This window comes from Hetaerina americana, unplaced genomic scaffold, assembly GCF_022747635.1.
Source record: "Hetaerina americana unplaced genomic scaffold, ioHetAmer1.1.p SCAF_15, whole genome shotgun sequence".
Taxonomy (NCBI): Eukaryota; Metazoa; Arthropoda; class Insecta; order Odonata; family Calopterygidae; genus Hetaerina; species Hetaerina americana.
In genome coordinates, this window is record NW_027286625.1 from 4,754,429 (window position 1) to 4,772,075 (window position 17,647).

Here is a 17,647-nt window from a genome sequence, read left to right on the forward strand (position 1 = left end):
TTGCTTTGTGTTTCATACCATTTCTAATCTTTGCGGACTTCACAAATCACTACTTAATGATCCCACACATACCCCGGCCTAACTAAATTGAAAAATAAAAAAGGATAAAGGAAACTCCTTTTAGTGCTTTCCTGGGAATTATATATGTACCTAGCTGTTATCAGGGTAATGATAATGAGAACCCCAACCAAATTGATGATTTATTATGAATTCAGTTAGAAGAAAATCACCATAGCCTGGTATTCAATCAAATTTGATTTTATAATTTGACCATATGATCTTACTTTCAATTGAAAAAATAACATACAAAATCACTATGCAATGGCTAGCAGATTATAGTATTTATTTGCCATTTACTTCTACCACTCGGGCACTAAACCTCAATATGGAACAATATATCAAAATATTATGCAATAGTAACAATAATAAGTCAATTTTCAACCTAAAATTTTCACTTTCTTACCTCCAAGCTATAAACTATGAAATTCAGATTGCATTTGCACATGTTTGTACTGAATAAAGAAATCATGTCAGGAATCAAAGTCATTAGGTTAAATATTACAATACCATGAATTATAATTTCTGAGTCATCACTATTTATAATCCAAGTGCTGATCCAAAAATAAAATGTTTACCGTAGGAGTGATTCCAAGCAATCATAGGGAGGAAGAAGTTGATAGGATATACGATCAGTTTGAGGACATTATTGTGTGTGTTCCTCCTGAGAATTATTTGATAGTGATGGGGGATTGGAATGCGATGGTAAGGTAGGCAAAGGAAGAGATAGTGATAAGGTGAGGGACTACAGTTTATGCAAGAGGAATGACCGCGGGGAGAAAGCAATTAAATTCTGAAGGAGACAGTGGTTAGTCATCACCGACACTTGGTTTAGACACCACAAAAGGAGTTGGTATACATGGAAAATGCCAGGTGACTCAGAAAGGTATCAGTTAGATTATATTCTGGTTACGCACAGATTTAGGAACAGTGTGATCAATTTGCACAGCTAACCGGAAGCGGATGCGGACTGTGACCACAATTTAGCTGTTATGAATTCTTGAGTTAGTTTCAATTGAGCAAGGCAGGAGTAGCAGGTTAGGAAATAGAATGTATAAGCATTAACTGGATTGACAAGCAAGGAATATCAGTAGGCTGTAGAGAAAATCATGAATGAGGGTAAAGATCTGAGTACTATCAAGGAAGAATGGAAAAAGGATATTGAAAGAAACTATAGGAACTGTTAACGGGAGAAGGACATAGAAACCATGGATCACAGATGAGATGATTACAAAGATAGATGAGAGAAGAAAATGGAAATATAGTATGCAAGGTTAGTCAAAAGAGTAAGGCAAAAGGAAGTGCAAAGAGTTGAATAGTAAATTGAGATGGGCAACAAATAAAGCAAAAAAGGCATGGTGGAAGATGCAGTGCAAGGATATGGAAAGTTTGCAGAGGAAGAGTAAAATTGGTGCACTATACAGCAAGGTCAAATCGGGAAGTAAGAAGGGATAATCTGTGTTAACAGTAAGAGATAAATTGGATAAGATAATAGTTGAAATGGAAAAGATCTGAGAGAGATGGAAAGAATATACAGGAGAAGTGGATGGTAAAGAACTTAGACGAACAAGCTTATATATAGAAAGTGAATAGGACGTAGATGAAGATAGCTTAGGTGCAGGCATATTAGATGAGATAGAAATGGCATTAAGGGAGATGAAATCAAATAAGACTGTGGGGGTAGACAACATTCCTGTGGAACTCCTAAAAGGTTTAGGAAAATGTGGTAGGAAGAGACAATTTTGACTAATTCATAGTATCTATGAGGAAGGAATTTGGCAGGCAGACTTTGTGAGATCAGTGTTAGTTCCTGTTCCGAAAAAGGTAAAGGCTACGTTATGTGAGGACTACTAAGTTTATAAGTTTGGTTTCCCATGCAGCTAAAGTTGTTCTCAGGACCATCAACAAAAAGATAGAGAAAAGGGCAAGCAGTAATGAGATCACTAATCAAGAGGAATATAAAATACAATCAGGACGTATTAGCCTGTTTCGTATATTTCTTAAAGGCCTTTGATAGAGTGACTTGTAAACAACTAATGAGTGTATTGCAGAAAATATGAATAAGTTGGGGGGACAGGAGGCTAATCTGCAACCTGTACATTTCTCAGACTGCTCAGGTGCGAGTGGGTAATGGAGAGAGAGTCTGGATGCGCAGTTTTAGGAAGAGATGTAAGGCAGGGTGGTCCATTATCACCGGTGCTGTTCAATGTATATGTGGAGGATGTGATTAAAGAGTTTTGGGAAGAACTGGAGGTAGGAATGAAAGTCAGAGGGGAATTCGTAAAATCAGTTAGGTTTGCTGATGACCAAGCTCTAGTTTGTCAGTCAGGTTGCCAGCATTGCTAAGTGGTAATTCAGTGCGATAGATATGAAATGAGAATCAATATAAATAAAACAAAGGTTATACAATTTTCCAGGAAGAGAAAGGCTAAGGTTAACATTAAAACATGAGGGAAAAACTAGAGAAGGTGGAACAATTTACGTTTTCTGAAGTGTTTTGGACCAAAATGATCAAAGTAGTAGGGATGTAAGGAGAAGAATTGCACTCGGCAAAGATACTTTCACAACAAGGAGGGAGTTGATGACAGGGATTTCGAGCAAGGATATTAAAAAATGGTTCGTGAAAACTTTGATATGGAGCATAGTTATTTATGGAGGGGAAACATGGTCACTGAAGCAGGAGGATAGATGTAGATTGGAGGCTTTTGAAATGTGGGTGTGGAGAAGGATGGAGAAGGTAAAATGGATGGAAAGGAAAACAAATGAAGAAGCGTTGGGTAAGGTGGGCTAGGAGGAGGGGTTAGGAGAAATTCTAAGGAGGCAGGAAAACTGGATGAAAAGCATATTGATTGGCAATGGAATATTGAAGACTGTAATAGAGAGGAGAATGTTAGGCAATCGAGGAAAGGGCAGGAGCTGGATTAGAATGTTGGATGGGATGAACGGAGGAAGGAAGTAAACAGAGATAAAGAGGGACTTGCTGTAGAGTAGGTTGCTATATTGTGTTTTGTTAGGAGATAGTTATTAGGTGGTTGAGTCCATCCAAAACCTACCTTAACTGGTGCATTATCTTAAAAAAAAGTGTGATTCAAGCTGTCAGTTTTGGGAAAGCTAACTTTGATATTTAACATTCCTCTTGCCATAAATTGCCAATTAATTATCATATTAATGAAGTTTTCTCGGGTTTTCCACCGGGCCTGGGGTTCCATATTGGCTGACGTTATGATGCTTGACTTGTGCATCGTCCTCAAGGTAAATGAGTACCACTCTGCATTTGGCCATCTCATAAACATGAGCTGACGGGTCAGGTGACTCGTGTTTGGTCAGTGGAGGAGGAGCCTCCAGGTTGGTCGAAAGAAAAAAAGGAAGAATAAGGAAGGAACACCACTGGGAGGCTCCTCCTCCACGGACCAACCACAAGTCACTTGACCCATCAGCTCATATATATAAGATGGCCAAATGCAGAGTGTCACTCATCTACCTTAAGGACGATGCACGAGTCGAGCATCGTAACGTCGGCCAATATGGAACCCCAGACCTGGTGGAAAACCCGAGAAAACTTTATCAAGCAAATACACCAGGAAAGCACCAGATCTTTATATATTGTTACTACCAAAATCTTTTTTCTCCAATTGAATTACCTATATGTAGGAACTATGCGTATGATACATTTCAAACTTTCTTCCCAAGTAAACTTCAAAGTTAAAGTGAATATTTCATAATCTAATTCTTTCAGGAAATGTACATTATATTACATATTTACCTACTATTTAAGTAGTCTGCAAAATACCATCTCTGTACTAATGAATGCAATCAACGCTCAATATAATATGGTAATTTATTTAAGCCACTTTGTGGATGATTCATTTGCCAAAATCTTGAGTTCATTAAGCATGATCATTTTATGACATTTCCTTAGGCTGACTTTCTGTTCACTCCTTTAACTATCCCATCATTTTACTCCTCCACTAATGTAGATTTTAGGCAACATATTTTTCAATATGGGTTTCCTTTAATGACCTTTTTCTCTTTCTCTCTTCCTCTTTTGGCACAACCTACTCCTATTGAACTCCTTTCTTCATGAAAATGTTCTCAAATTCTGATATCCTCTCATGCCACACCTTCCCATCAATTCTTAGAAATATTTGACAGGATCGTTGCCGGAGGAGTGATCCACAATCCAGAGGGGGGTATTATGAAAGGTTGGCTTGGAAAAACACCCTGGGTCCTCCTCTATGACGACAAGGCTGCAGAGGTACAACCAATGTCCTTATTTCAAGATCACAAATAAAACCATAATCTCATTATCATGTCTATTCTGACTCATAGTTGCACTGTCATGTAATATCCAAACAATGTCTTGGGAAAACTAGAATATAGCACAAAGAAACTGCTAGAAAACCACATATGATAAAACTTGAATTAAAGAGAACAAAAATGTAATTAGGCAGTAATATATATCAATCATTTCTCATGAATAAAATATAAAAATGAGGCTAATCAAATGCTTAAAGGAGACACAAAGGGAAATAAAAAATATTTATTATTATTTAAAATTTTAGTGGCTAAATCACTACTTTGGTTATCAACTCCAGTATATGAAGTTATCAGATGATAAATTCTTTGATGTGTACTTACTTACCAGCTTCATTCACTTGATTAAAAGTATTCACAAACACGAGTTAAAATAGACTGGGAAGTATACCTGAAGGACAGCCAAACGCGAACAATCAAATGAAATTTTCATGCTACTGCATCATAGTTTTTCCAAAACTTGAACATGGTCCACAGAAATAGTGTGACAGTATAGATGCAAGTGTTGTTGAAGAGGATGGCTTTTGAAAGTGGATTTGTAGAAAACCGCAGAACTGAACACTTGGAAGATTTTGTTGTTCCTGGAAGGTGGACGATGGGTAGTAACAGATGCACAATCCCACTTACTGGCCAAGGAAAGGGAGAATTTCCATTTTGAGCCAGAGTCAGTCATGCATTTTGGATCATTTCTTGAAAAAAGTCTATAAACACAAGGGATTTCTTTTATTAAAGAAAATATAGCTAATAGCAAAAACGTTTCAAACGAAATACCTATCTATATTTAGCAAAATTTTAAAAGACTGTTTCAAAGTTGCTTTCATTTTCTCTCTTTGGTATTTTTACGCCAACCATTATTTTCATAGATTTTATAACTGGCATACCCCTCTATTTGGTAAACCACATCTGGCCCCACTGATCACATTTTATTCCCCATGACCTATGCAATATTATGACTTGATAAATAAAATACCACCTACAATAATCAAAAATGCAAAATTCCACCACAGAATTGTTCCAGAGACTTCAGGCTACTACTCTTATGTATGGCCGTCGCATTGGAATGGCAAGGACTTGGCTAGCCAAATCGCCATATGTGTTCATCTCAGAGCCAAGCTTAGTTGAGGTACCATATGCTTTGTGAGACAAGATCATTCTCGTGATCTTGATCAAGATGGAAATGTTCATTATGGTGATGGTAATATTTTCAGGTGAAGGAATACAATATGGAGCATGGATATCTATGTAATTCTTTTCTCTTGAGATCCCATCTTTTCCTTGGTGAAGGTTGTTTAAATTACAAAGGACGTTTGCAGTAGTATCTAGGTGTATTCAGGATTACAAAAGGGCAGTAATTTAACAGGATGAACTCTTGAGAGTGACAAAATATTTCTCTATCATTTCTATGACGAAACAAACCTAGGCAATAAATTTCCAGGTCATTTTTATATGAGTTCTCCACCTAATTGAAACTTTTTTAAGATTCTCGAGTTATTCTCAGTATAGAAACTTAAGCCTTCAATGAAACTAATTGTTTAAAATTTAAAAGAGTTTAAATGATGCACTTTTCCTTATGCACGATCAATTTTTTGTGGATTTCAAACTCTAAAATGTTGTGAAACTTTTTGTTGAGCCTCAAGGATGTTCCAGGCCAGCATCCGCCCTGATAATGTATTCATCATCCTAGACTGGCATAATTAAGATTGCAAATACTGAGTCAGTTAGTGGACCAGTGATCTTTCTGTCCTTCCTTCTGATGGATTGGTAAATAAAAATAAATCTAAATTATTTTTTAAAAAAATCTCATTTCCACAGTGGAGAGCTTTTTAAAACAATAGTCTTTAAATTATAGACATTTTCACTATTATGAATGCAATCCATTCATTTAAAGTCTGCAACACACGAAGGAAAGACAAATAATTTAGCTAATCAACTTCAGCTTCACTAATGACCTCAGTCATTGAGCCACTTAATAACTAAATTACAACTGCTAATTAAGCTTAGTGAATTCACTAAATATGTACGTGATCTGCTATACAAAATGAGTGAAACAAGTAGATTTTTTCGCTGGTCTATAAAAAAAACAATAAAAGCTGTAGCATACAAAGAGGGTGTGTAAAATAATCAGTGTTTTCAAGCAAATCTGACATTAAACATTCAAGCTGAATACATTTCCTAGAGTTAGTTTGCTTTCGCATAGAAAGGAAAAAAATTGTTCACTTCATTCCCTCAATGTGATAGCCTAGAAATAAATATAAAATGGCTCAATTGGACATGTATACTAAACAAACTCACTTTAATCAATCATAATCATTGATGAAAAGCTCTCAATATGCTAGCTTCATGATATTAATGTATAACCTAAAAGTTATTACATTTTTGAGGCAGAAAAAGACCAATAAATTTATATGATTTCAAGATTGCAGTTGACTTATGTGTCTAGGACCAGAGCAAAACAATAGTTTTTGTTTACAGAAGTTACAGAAATATATGTATACCTGAAGAGTCAAAAAACTATATCATGTCTCTATTTTATATACTGATTAACATGATTTTTACTTCATGACTTCAATATTAGGAGTACTTTAGAATTGATTTTAAATTATTTTCTTCAAAATCTACACAGCAAAATCTGTGGCTTGTCAATTCAACGTCAAAACCATGGCCTTAGCATAAGATAAATAGAGGTGTGAGGGTCCAGCTCCTACTATAAATATATCCCATAGATGCAATATAAAATCTCATATACAAGTATGAAATTGTATAAAAATTAATTATTTCATACTTATTCACAAGTAAAATATTTGACTGGTGGTCATATGCATATGTTTGGAAATTTTTAAATCACTACTTAATCCAAAAAATGTACAACTTTCTCTTGCTCCTCAAAAGAACTTGAACTCTGTGACACAAGCATCTATGAAACAAGGTGCTTACTTATCTATAGAATACTATTGATTTGCTTTGTTTCTGAATGAAATTATTATATTTTAGGATAAAAATAAAATTTCAGTGTCAAATTTCCAAAAGGAACAAGAGAATCGAAAAAAATATAAAGCATAAATACAATGGTTATCCCTGCATGTTTAACCAAGAGCAATCTGTCTAAAAATTAAAAATCCGATATAGACATTTCAGCTGAATGTGGAATATCATTTATTTCTTCAGTTAAGTGGTGTGTGTATTCCAAAAGCAGAAAAAATGTAAAAATATGCTTTTACCCCTTCAATATCTGGGGTTGTTTACATAGATTTATAATGGCATTATTAGCTAAGACAACTGATTAATGGGGCATGTGAATTATAAAATAACCTTCTTTTGGTTCACATATTTTATCCCATAAGTATCTGAATAAACTATTTTGGATAATAAAATTCTGTGGATTTTGCATGCAATCTAAATTCATAAGGTTACCTAATTTTCAATGAAAGTGTTTCCAGGGAAAAGACAAGTTATATTTTTAAGTATGGCTCTTGGAGAACTTTTTTAGTTATTAGCCAGAAATGATATTACATTCCAGCAAAACTATTGTGAAAACTAATGACTTTTGAATCTACAACCAATAATTGTGGAATGTTAAGTGATTGATTACCCAATGATTTGCAAAATTTCATTTCATTCTAAATTGCTATTTCTTAAATAAATTTTTTGTACACACATTCAATGGCACTTGGGTATTTAAGTATAATAGTTAACTATTTAGAATGAATAATATTTTGTATGCAATGGAGACAAAAACTCTTGAAACACTAATGGTTTTATTAGAAGTACTTTCAAAAAGATATAACCTTCTCCAATGCAACAAAGATTCCTTTATTTTTAAATCAATTGGATCAAAAACCTAAAACGTTTACAAATCACATGCTTACAGATAATCTTGAGCAGTAACAAACACATCGACAAGAGCCCTGACTATGAATACCTACGTCCATGGCTTGGAACTGGGCTGCTAACAAGTGCAGGTAAGTTACCTTACCATTTTGTTAACCCACCCCAATAAATCAAAGCACAATGTGCCATCCTTAATTATGCTATACATATATATTTAGCACTGGATCACAATTTAAATAACAGAGAGGCTCAGAGAATTTGCAAGGCTTCAAAACCATTTTTTCCTCCAAAAATGACAATCATGGACACAGCAAATAAGCCCATGAATTTCCTTAGTTAAAACTAATTGAATTGACTTTCAATTTTTTTTAATTTTTCACCCTTGGATTTATAAAGAAATACATTGTTCAGGCTTTTACTGTGGTAGTGAAACTGATCCCCTAAGGTTTCAGAGCCTAGTCACCTTCACAAGAGGGGCACATTGACCTAGATAGGTAAGCAGTTGATAGGTCTACTTCAGCTTGCACAGAGTTAATTTGAAATTGAATATTCACATAATGCATATATTTATACCTTCCTTCAAAAACCATGCGGATCATAACATATGTATTTCAGTGATCCTACAATGTTTTAATTTACATGCTCCCCTTGCCTCGATTGAATACATGCCCAATTTCAATTTATAAAAGAAATTTCTTATAAATTTTCAATTTATAAGAAAATTTATATTCTACGGTATTCAGCTAAGCTTTGTGGAACTTCATGATGAATTGTGACAGTCCAATTTATACTTTGTAAACTCAACTCTCCAAAAATAGATTTTTATTTAAAAGGTCATACTCAATAAGAGAGGCAAGTGTTTCAGACCGAGGCGATAATATGTTACCTTGATATGATTCGTCCATGATTTAATGACAATTCAAAGTTCCCAATTTCATTTCTTTCTTTTAATGCTTGAGTTATTTTTTTTTTACTTTTCTCAACATTTATATACATTTGAATTTTCTCAAGAATAAATAAAACTTAACTTCCTGTTACAATTTACTGTGGTCTGGTTAGTGGTACTTACAGATTTAAAATACTCACACTCAGTGCACATTTTCTAGCATGATAGTGGCAAATTTTCATTTTTGTTCGTTATCAGTACATATAATAATCTGTGTTATTGATTCTGATTTCCAGAGCAGCTACTAATATATGTTTTAAAGTCTCTTCATGGTCATTTATCAACTTAAATCAACTGCCATTCATCACTTCCATGTTCATTTTCTGAGAGAGCTTAGCATTACATGATTTAAAAACTTGATCTTTGGGAATGACAGATATATGAGATTTTGGAAATGGACAAGGGTGAAGAAAATAATTTAAAAAACCAGGACATTGAAGAAGATGCATAGTTCATATAGTGTAGGTATAGTAGAGGGTATTCAAAAATGGCATATTTTTCCAACTGGTATTCATAAACTTACTTATTTGTTCAACCTCTTTCTCTTTTATGGATTCAAAATAGTTCACACAAATTATCCTCAGAATTTCCTATTACATTACCCTCTACTATCAATGTAAACTGGATGCTTCTGAGACGTGGGTGTAGCAAAGAACTGACAAAATAACCTGTACAGAGAGGAAGACAAAAGCTGAGGTTTTACATAGGGTGGGCCAAGAGAGGAGGCTGCTGGGGGAAATTCGAATATTGCAGAGAAAGTGGATGGAGGTATTGCTGAAAGGTAGTGGTATGCTGAAGCCTGTGATACAGGGGAAAATGTTGTGTAAACAGGGTACAGAAAGAAAGAGAGTAGAATTTTCTAGACAGGGTGAAGGCAGGTAGAAGTAATGATCAAGAAAATGATGTACGGCAAGCAAGAGAAAGTTCTCATTATACATAGAAGTAAGCAGTTGTAATGGATCAGGAAAAAACCTACCTTATCAGGTAGAAAATCTTCAATGAATGAAATACCATCAATGACTCAGCCCTAATGTGGTTGATGCAAAAACTATGGTTCTGGGTAACGACACTTATGGGAAAAATCTAGATTTTTTCATTCCAACTGGGACTCTATGTGAAAGAAAAGATATCAATGTAATGACAGTCTTAAAGTGGTCCAAAGGCTGAGATAATTTGCTCTGTGGACTAACGCATATAGAAATAAGTTACTTATGGAAATAGCAAATCTATAAATGGGGCAGGTAAAGTCAACCCTGCGACCTTCCTGTGAGACATGAACTGAATGGGGAACTAAATTAATATTTGTCAATTTGAAAAATTTTAACTGAAAAAATTTTTTGATTTTAGGTCAGAAATGGCACAGTAGAAGAAAGATTCTAACACCTGCATTCCATTTCCGTATCCTGGATGACTTCATTGATGTTTTCTGGGAACAGAGCCAGGTGCTAACAGCTAGGTTAGAGAAGGAAGCACTGGAAGGGAAAGATTTCAACCTGTTCCCGTACATCACTCTTTGCACCCTGGACATCATTTGTGGTAAGGAATGCATAGAAACTAGATGAGGTCAAGGAATAGACCTGCTACCTTTGTTGAAAACTTTGTGCCAACCTCGCTTATTTATTTTTCACATAAAATGCATACTGTTAGGGCCAGTTATGTATTTATACCAATTCCTTTCAGAAACTGCAATGGGCCAGTCAGTTAATGCCCAAAAAGACAGTGAATCAGAATATGTGAAGGCCATTTATAAGTAAGTGTGAATGATATTCCAAGATGATATGAGAATGGATGCAGAGAGAACATACCCACACAAAAAATTTCATTCCTCATTTCAGGATATCAACAATCATCCAAAACAGACAATCTAAAATCTGGTTACAGCCAGATTGGCTATTTAAACTTACAAAATCCTACAAGGAACATGAGAGATGTATCCAAATACTACATGGGTTCTCAAACAAGGTACCTATTTAATATCTAAGAACTTGAGCTCTATGACCTCTTAAATTAATAAAATAAAATAAAAACTCTTATAGCTGTAATAAGTTCTTACAGCTTTGGGAGTTTTCATTGTATTTTATTTAGGTACCTATTGAGCATTTTACAACAATTTGCTCATCAATCATCTTATCTTAGGGCATGAATTTGCTCTGCACCATGAGAGATGATCTGAATCAAGTCGGGTGTTGTGATGGATGCAAAGGGGACATGTTCTGGCATTGCTGTATAGTAACTTGGTTTGGTAACCCAGATGGAAGTTAGGTTCACCCTTCAGGGTGACAACTAGTATTGCCCAGATGCAGGAACAGGATTTATAATATTTTGAATGTACACATAATGAAAATGTTGCAAATAAGTGTCTCAAAATTAATAGATGTTCTGTAATCCACCCATAGACTGGGGACTTTGATTAATATGTATACAGTTGAAATCATGGTTCACACTGAGGCAGTGGTGGGAGCCTCCTATTACAAAACATTATGCCATTATGTTCCCTTCCAATATGCCATCAAGATACTCCCTAACTAAGTCATTATCAACATACACATATACATGCTATGGATTTTTATTGGGTTACAAAATATCACACTGGGTATTGCGCACATACCTGATATGCATTGGCATTGCATTCCAGCACATACTAATATTCACTTTGATGAGACGTCAGGGGAAAGGTCAAATGCAGTGGCTTCAGGCAATGGTCAGGCTTCTTATGTTGAGGTCACAGGATGGGATAAATTTGCCAGTGATAGTCCAGTTTTTCACAATGCTTGTAAAACCATGAACCACCTGCCTATTTTGCTGGAGAATGAGAAACAATTCATAACAATGATGCATTAAATTTACATTCATAGTTGAATTTTTTCATGTATCTTAAGCATAGATACATAGGTGGGCTAAACTAGTTTCACACTAAATTTTAATGAAAAGCTCCAAATTTAGTACTAACAAATCAAGGAATGAGTATTACTATTAAACATTCTTGCAGAGCACTAGGTGAGAAACATTACATGCATTTTGAGCTCACAGCATGTAATGAACACTGAATAATGGCCCCCCATAACCATTTATACAGAGTAGGCTAATACTATTGAGGCACCTCGCTATCCATCCATCTTTAACCAATTCCTACCTTTTGTTGTGGGCTTAATTGTGAATAGTGGTAATGATTTTAGTAGTAATATGCCTCTTCCTGCACCCTTCAGCTCACTCTTGGAAAATGCTGAGGAACTAACATTAAATACACCTAAAGAGTTTGCCTGAACTGAGTCTCAGAGGAATTCTAGCAAAGAAAAACCTCATTATGTTCTTACAATTTGTTGATTATGACATTCAGGGTTTCAATTTCTTGAAAAGCATCCTTAATGGTATTCAAGGCCAAGCCTACTACATTTAAATTGGGTATATTTGAGAGATGTAGCCTAGAACATTATGTAGAAGACATTGAGAAGGAAACCATATTCCTTCCATATGCATGTTCAAAGCTAAATTAAATTAAAGATTAATATTGATTTTACATTGAGCTACAACTATTATCAGGGAATATCTGAGAACGAATGAGGTTGGGAATGCTTATTACATTTATGTTTCAACTACATTAAAAAATATGACAACAATATTGGCATTTTTCTCATGTCAACAATGTTCATTTCTATCGGATATTCTAATGGATAATTTTTTTGCATTTTGTACTTTTGTTCAGGTAATAAAAGAGAGGAAGGATGAATTAGTTAAAATTAAAGAGAATGGAGCTCAGAAAGAAAATGATGAGGAATCAATAATTATGGGTGAGTACTTTTTACAATTTTACTTGGCTAAATCATTAGCATGTTATGGAAGTAGTTAATTACTCACAGCCTCTCTCCAATATTAAAAGAATTAAAAAAAATCTTTTAAGGGCGAAAGAAACGATTGGCTTTTCTTGATTTGCTCATTGAAGCATCGCAGCATGGCACAGTGTTATCTAATGAAGACATTCGAGAAGAAGTTGATACCTTCATGTTTGAGGTATGCCATTTTCCAGATATCTTAACTCTTGAAAACCCATTTAAAAAATCATAAATCTATAATTCATTTAATTTTACAAATTTCTCATTCTTATTTTTGTCATCAGGGTCATGACACAACGTCGGCAGCTATTAGCTGGGTCTTGTTTCTTCTTGGGTGCCACCCAGAAATACAAGTGAGTCACAACAAAGTATTATATTAAAAATTTGTTCCATCATAATCCAAACTTACTCTTTTTTTAAAAGATGTTTTTTGTAATTAAAGTTTCCTTAAATTAACTAATATATTATTAAGTCACGTGAGGATTTCATTTAAAAACATTAAATTTTCTGTCTAAAATATTTTTTTCTCTCCATAATAATCTAATTTTGAGAATTTAAAAATCCAATTCATCACTCCACCAGCACATTACTTTAAATTGAACTTCATAACTTCTTTAACATATAATGACTTCTAATCCAACTATTTATTACAGCTGTAGAAAATTCTGAATTTTCTCATAAATGACAAATTAAACCACATACATTTTGTTGTGTGGATTCAAAAGTGAACACTCTACTGATCTTATTTTCATCTTGTTTTGAAACTTTTGATTTGTCAGGACAAGGTAGTGGAGGAACTGAATGATATCTTTGGTGATGATGACAGGAAAATACGAATGAAAGATTTGCAAGAGATGCGATACCTTGAGTGTTGCATTAAAGATGCCCTACGACTCTATCCAAGTGTACCTCTAATTGCCAGGCAGTTGATGGAAGATGTTGATATAGGTGAGCATGGGAACTCTTATCATCTAAAAACAGTACCTGTCACAAAAATTAGTGAAAATTTGGTGAAAGGAGGAGATGAGATAGAGATAATTTTCATTCACATACAGAATTAAAACTTGAAGAGATTTAGTGATGACTATGCATCTATTATATCCCGGCCTTGCATTGACTGATTTGGCTCTTTACTTACCAGCATGCTAGAAACATGCACCTCACAACTTTGATCTAATTTCATTAATGTAATTGACAATGCTTACATATTTTACAGCTGGCTACACAGTTCCTGCAGGAACAACCACCCTCATTGTGACCTATATGCTGCACCGAAATCCTAAGACTTGGCCTTCTCCAGAAAAATTCAACCCAGATAATTTCCTCCCAGAGAACTGCCAAGGACGAAATCCTTACGCGTACATCCCATTTAGTGCAGGGCCAAGGAATTGCATAGGTGAGTGCATGATGATTCATTTTACATCCATTGGCTTCCGAGTACCAGGAAAAATTATTAAAATGCCTATGAGTAAAGAGATTAGCAATAATCTGTTTTATACCTCCAATTTTATTTGCCCATTTTTCCTAATTTCTTGAGTAAAAGAAAAAAAATATGTATACATATACACACACACATGTGTCTGTGTATATATATGTATATATTTAGCAGGAGTGCAACATCTGGGAGAATTCCCAGTCTTCTCTCTTTCAATGTCATAAGTATTTAGCTGTCATTACCATTACGAAAAACGGTGGACCAATAAATGGTAGTAACTGAGAATTTATCAAATAAAAATTCCATAAGAGTTAAAACATGGGGGAGGAGCTCTTTGGTGATAACTGCTTTAGAAATTGTCTATTGTTAAGCTGAGTTACCGCACTAACTGTTTATCTCCTTTTTTCTAACATTGTCAGAGTTATTATAGCTCATTCAAATTTTAAATATCTTCATTTAAATTCTTGGAGTATGATAAGCATTGGTTAGTCAAAGATTTTGTCACATTCATCATAGTTACGTTATGGTTGTTGTCAAAATTATTTGTTTTGTGAAAAAATATAGTCTCTTTGGTGGTTGATTATTCTCATATTTCTAAATAGTGTCATTTAATTGAAGTATACAAAGAAATATTAATGATGCTTGACCATCCAGTCACAAAAAAGAATACATTAAGAAAACTTATTTCCCTTACGTAAAAGGATAGTGACAGTATGTATGAGAACAGACCTTGTATTACTACGTAAATAGTGGTGACTGCTGTGAATGTATTTTGGAGGTGGAAGATATTAACTAAATTGAGAGTTGTAGGATTTTCAAGAAGTTACTTTATACTGAGGTAAACTCATGAATATTTTGGGATCAGAAAACATTTCCTCTTTAGACACAGTATTCTGATATCAATATAAACAATAGTGAAATTTCAGGCATGACAAGTATAGAGCATCTAATTCAATCCACGTGTAGGCTAATTCCATATATACTTTCACGATGAAATTAGATGACTATCTCAATTTACCTTGACTTAATGACATTTATTTGTTAAACAAAAAAACTTCTGGATTTCACAGTACATATTTGTAAAAACATTTCTGACAGAATAAATATCCATTGAAATCATCGTCACTTAAAGTGGACTATGATTACATCATCCTCAAGTAGTTTTATTTCATAATTTAAAGCCTTAGGAAATTTCAGGTATTATTCAGTCAATAAAAAAAATTTTTAAACGCTTCTAAACCATTTCATTGAACTCAAATTTTACAGTATAATACTGTGCATTAGTACAATAGTACCTATTATGCTATCAATAATTGTTATTGTTCATAATGTGGTCATGTCCAGTAAGTAGTTCTAGACAAAAAATTGCAGTCCACCATAATTTTCCTAGGCATGGCATCACTGTTACCTTAGAAATAACATGCAAGTACTGGGAGCAGCTGCTTACCCTATCTCTTTGAGTTTATGCTCTTATTCCATCTATGATAAGTTGTGGATCAATATTATGTTGAATTTTAATGGCATTTATTGATAGCATAATACAATGCTTGAAATATAATTGCACAAGTTTAGTACCCTATTTAATTTGGAAAATCAAATCATTAAGTCACCTTTCTAAGAGCCATCACCGTTAACATGGACCACATCCCCATTTTGGTAAGACAACATTTACAGATATACATTCAATGCAATGGTTTCAAGGCAAATCTTTTTTTTTCTCACAGGTCAGAGATTTGCCATGCTCGAAGAAAAAGCTGTAGTTTCTTCAGTCCTCCGAAAATACAGGATAAAGGCTGTAGATCGAAGGGAAGATCTTACACTACTGGGTGAGCTCATATTACGCCCAAAACATGGACTCAGAGTTCAAATATTTCCGAGGAAGACTGAGTAAAAAGGATGATCCAAAAACGTAACATGAATCAAGTGCAAATCTTCTGGAACAAAAATGAAGTTGTTGATAATGTGACCCGTCACTTCATTCAAACTGTGATATATTGAATAGGTATGCCAAGAACTGGCTGTTGTTATAAACATTTGTACCTGTACATGGACTGTGTTTTAAATATCTAAAAAGAATTGAACTGTGCAGAAATGGAATTGGTGAATGCATTATAATTTCAACAACATGAAATGAAAGATTGTCTCCATGGTTAAAACCCACCGGTGACAAGCAGTACATTCTTAGGAGGAATCAAAACCATCCATTGAAACTTGGGTCTCCACTTGAACCAAAAGCTATCCTCCTTGGATTATAATTATGGAAATGTGTCAACTTGCTCAATTACTGTATTTATGATGACATTATTGTTAAATATTACATTTTTTTAATATTGAAATAAAACCTATTGAAATTGAATCAACTCCATACTTTCATTTACATGTCCACCAGCCCACAAATAAAATATTAAAACAAATATCCCTTCAAATCTTTGATTCCAGACTAAGATGGGGTTCTACATATTTCTTTGATCGACCACATTAATTGATAAACTCAACCAGCATATACAGTAAACTCTCAATCATCCGTGTCACTTTATTCCCAGCACCTCAAAAATTTAATAAAGTCAAATGTTAAGATAACTAAATGCTTTGAAATTTCTGTATACTTTTACAAAAAGGCAAGTTTTGAAATACCTCCACTTTCTTAAAAGTATTTAATGTCACAAAATCAAAAGCTGTGCATGATATTCATTGATTTAATTTAAATATTTTTCGACTGCCCACTCTTTCCCCATTTTCGTTTCCCTGGCATTCATTAGAATTCCAGAAAATTTTGTATTCTCCTCTAAGGTGAGCAAATACATAGTTTTACCATGCGACAAATTAGTCATAAACTATCTACATTTCATTATTCAAATCAGAATCATGTGACGAATATGAATCCATATCGGCGATCCTTTGTTAATATTAGTCTTTGCCAATCATTTGTTTTTTCCCATTTACGCAATTGGTTTAGCTTTAGAAGTGAAATACATCGTCCTATTCACTTCACGGGAGCTCTGAGTTCTTGTAAATCTATCATTCTACCCTAATAAAAATGGCAGAAAAATGAAACAAATGTACTTTCCATTACCAAAAACTGAAATTAATCACATGTTAAGAAAATGGTCTTCCTCATGCATCCATTGGCACGGATAATCAAGAGTTTACTGTACATTCATTATATTTCTCTCTTTCAGGAGAAGTGATAAAACTGACTTTCAGGAGATAAATATTTGGGGCATTTTTTCGCACCAA

The 17,647-nt window shown here is 34.2% G+C and overlaps 2 protein-coding genes across 2 annotated transcripts in view; one reads left to right on the forward strand and one right to left on the reverse strand.

The window, feature by feature from the left end:
* Positions 1 to 16,764, forward strand: part of Cyp4c3 (Cytochrome P450 4c3) — a 30,507-nt gene extending 13,743 nt beyond the window's left edge. The window contains exons 3-13 of the mRNA XM_071583798.1: positions 4,197 to 4,312; positions 8,240 to 8,330; positions 10,493 to 10,681; positions 10,826 to 10,895; positions 10,981 to 11,107; positions 12,849 to 12,933; positions 13,044 to 13,153; positions 13,260 to 13,328; positions 13,755 to 13,923; positions 14,192 to 14,371; positions 16,135 to 16,764. Of these exons, the coding sequence (XP_071439899.1) occupies positions 4,197 to 4,312; positions 8,240 to 8,330; positions 10,493 to 10,681; positions 10,826 to 10,895; positions 10,981 to 11,107; positions 12,849 to 12,933; positions 13,044 to 13,153; positions 13,260 to 13,328; positions 13,755 to 13,923; positions 14,192 to 14,371; positions 16,135 to 16,301 (1,373 nt within the window). The 3' untranslated portion in view covers positions 16,302 to 16,764. The remainder of the gene's footprint in view (positions 1 to 4,196; positions 4,313 to 8,239; positions 8,331 to 10,492; positions 10,682 to 10,825; positions 10,896 to 10,980; positions 11,108 to 12,848; positions 12,934 to 13,043; positions 13,154 to 13,259; positions 13,329 to 13,754; positions 13,924 to 14,191; positions 14,372 to 16,134) is intronic.
* Positions 1 to 17,647, reverse strand: part of LOC139686766 (DNA polymerase beta-like) — an 89,807-nt gene that overhangs the window by 58,930 nt on the left and 13,230 nt on the right. The window contains exon 6 of the transcript XR_011700559.1: positions 11,754 to 11,947. The gene's annotated coding sequence lies outside the window, so the exon portion shown is untranslated. The remainder of the gene's footprint in view (positions 1 to 11,753; positions 11,948 to 17,647) is intronic.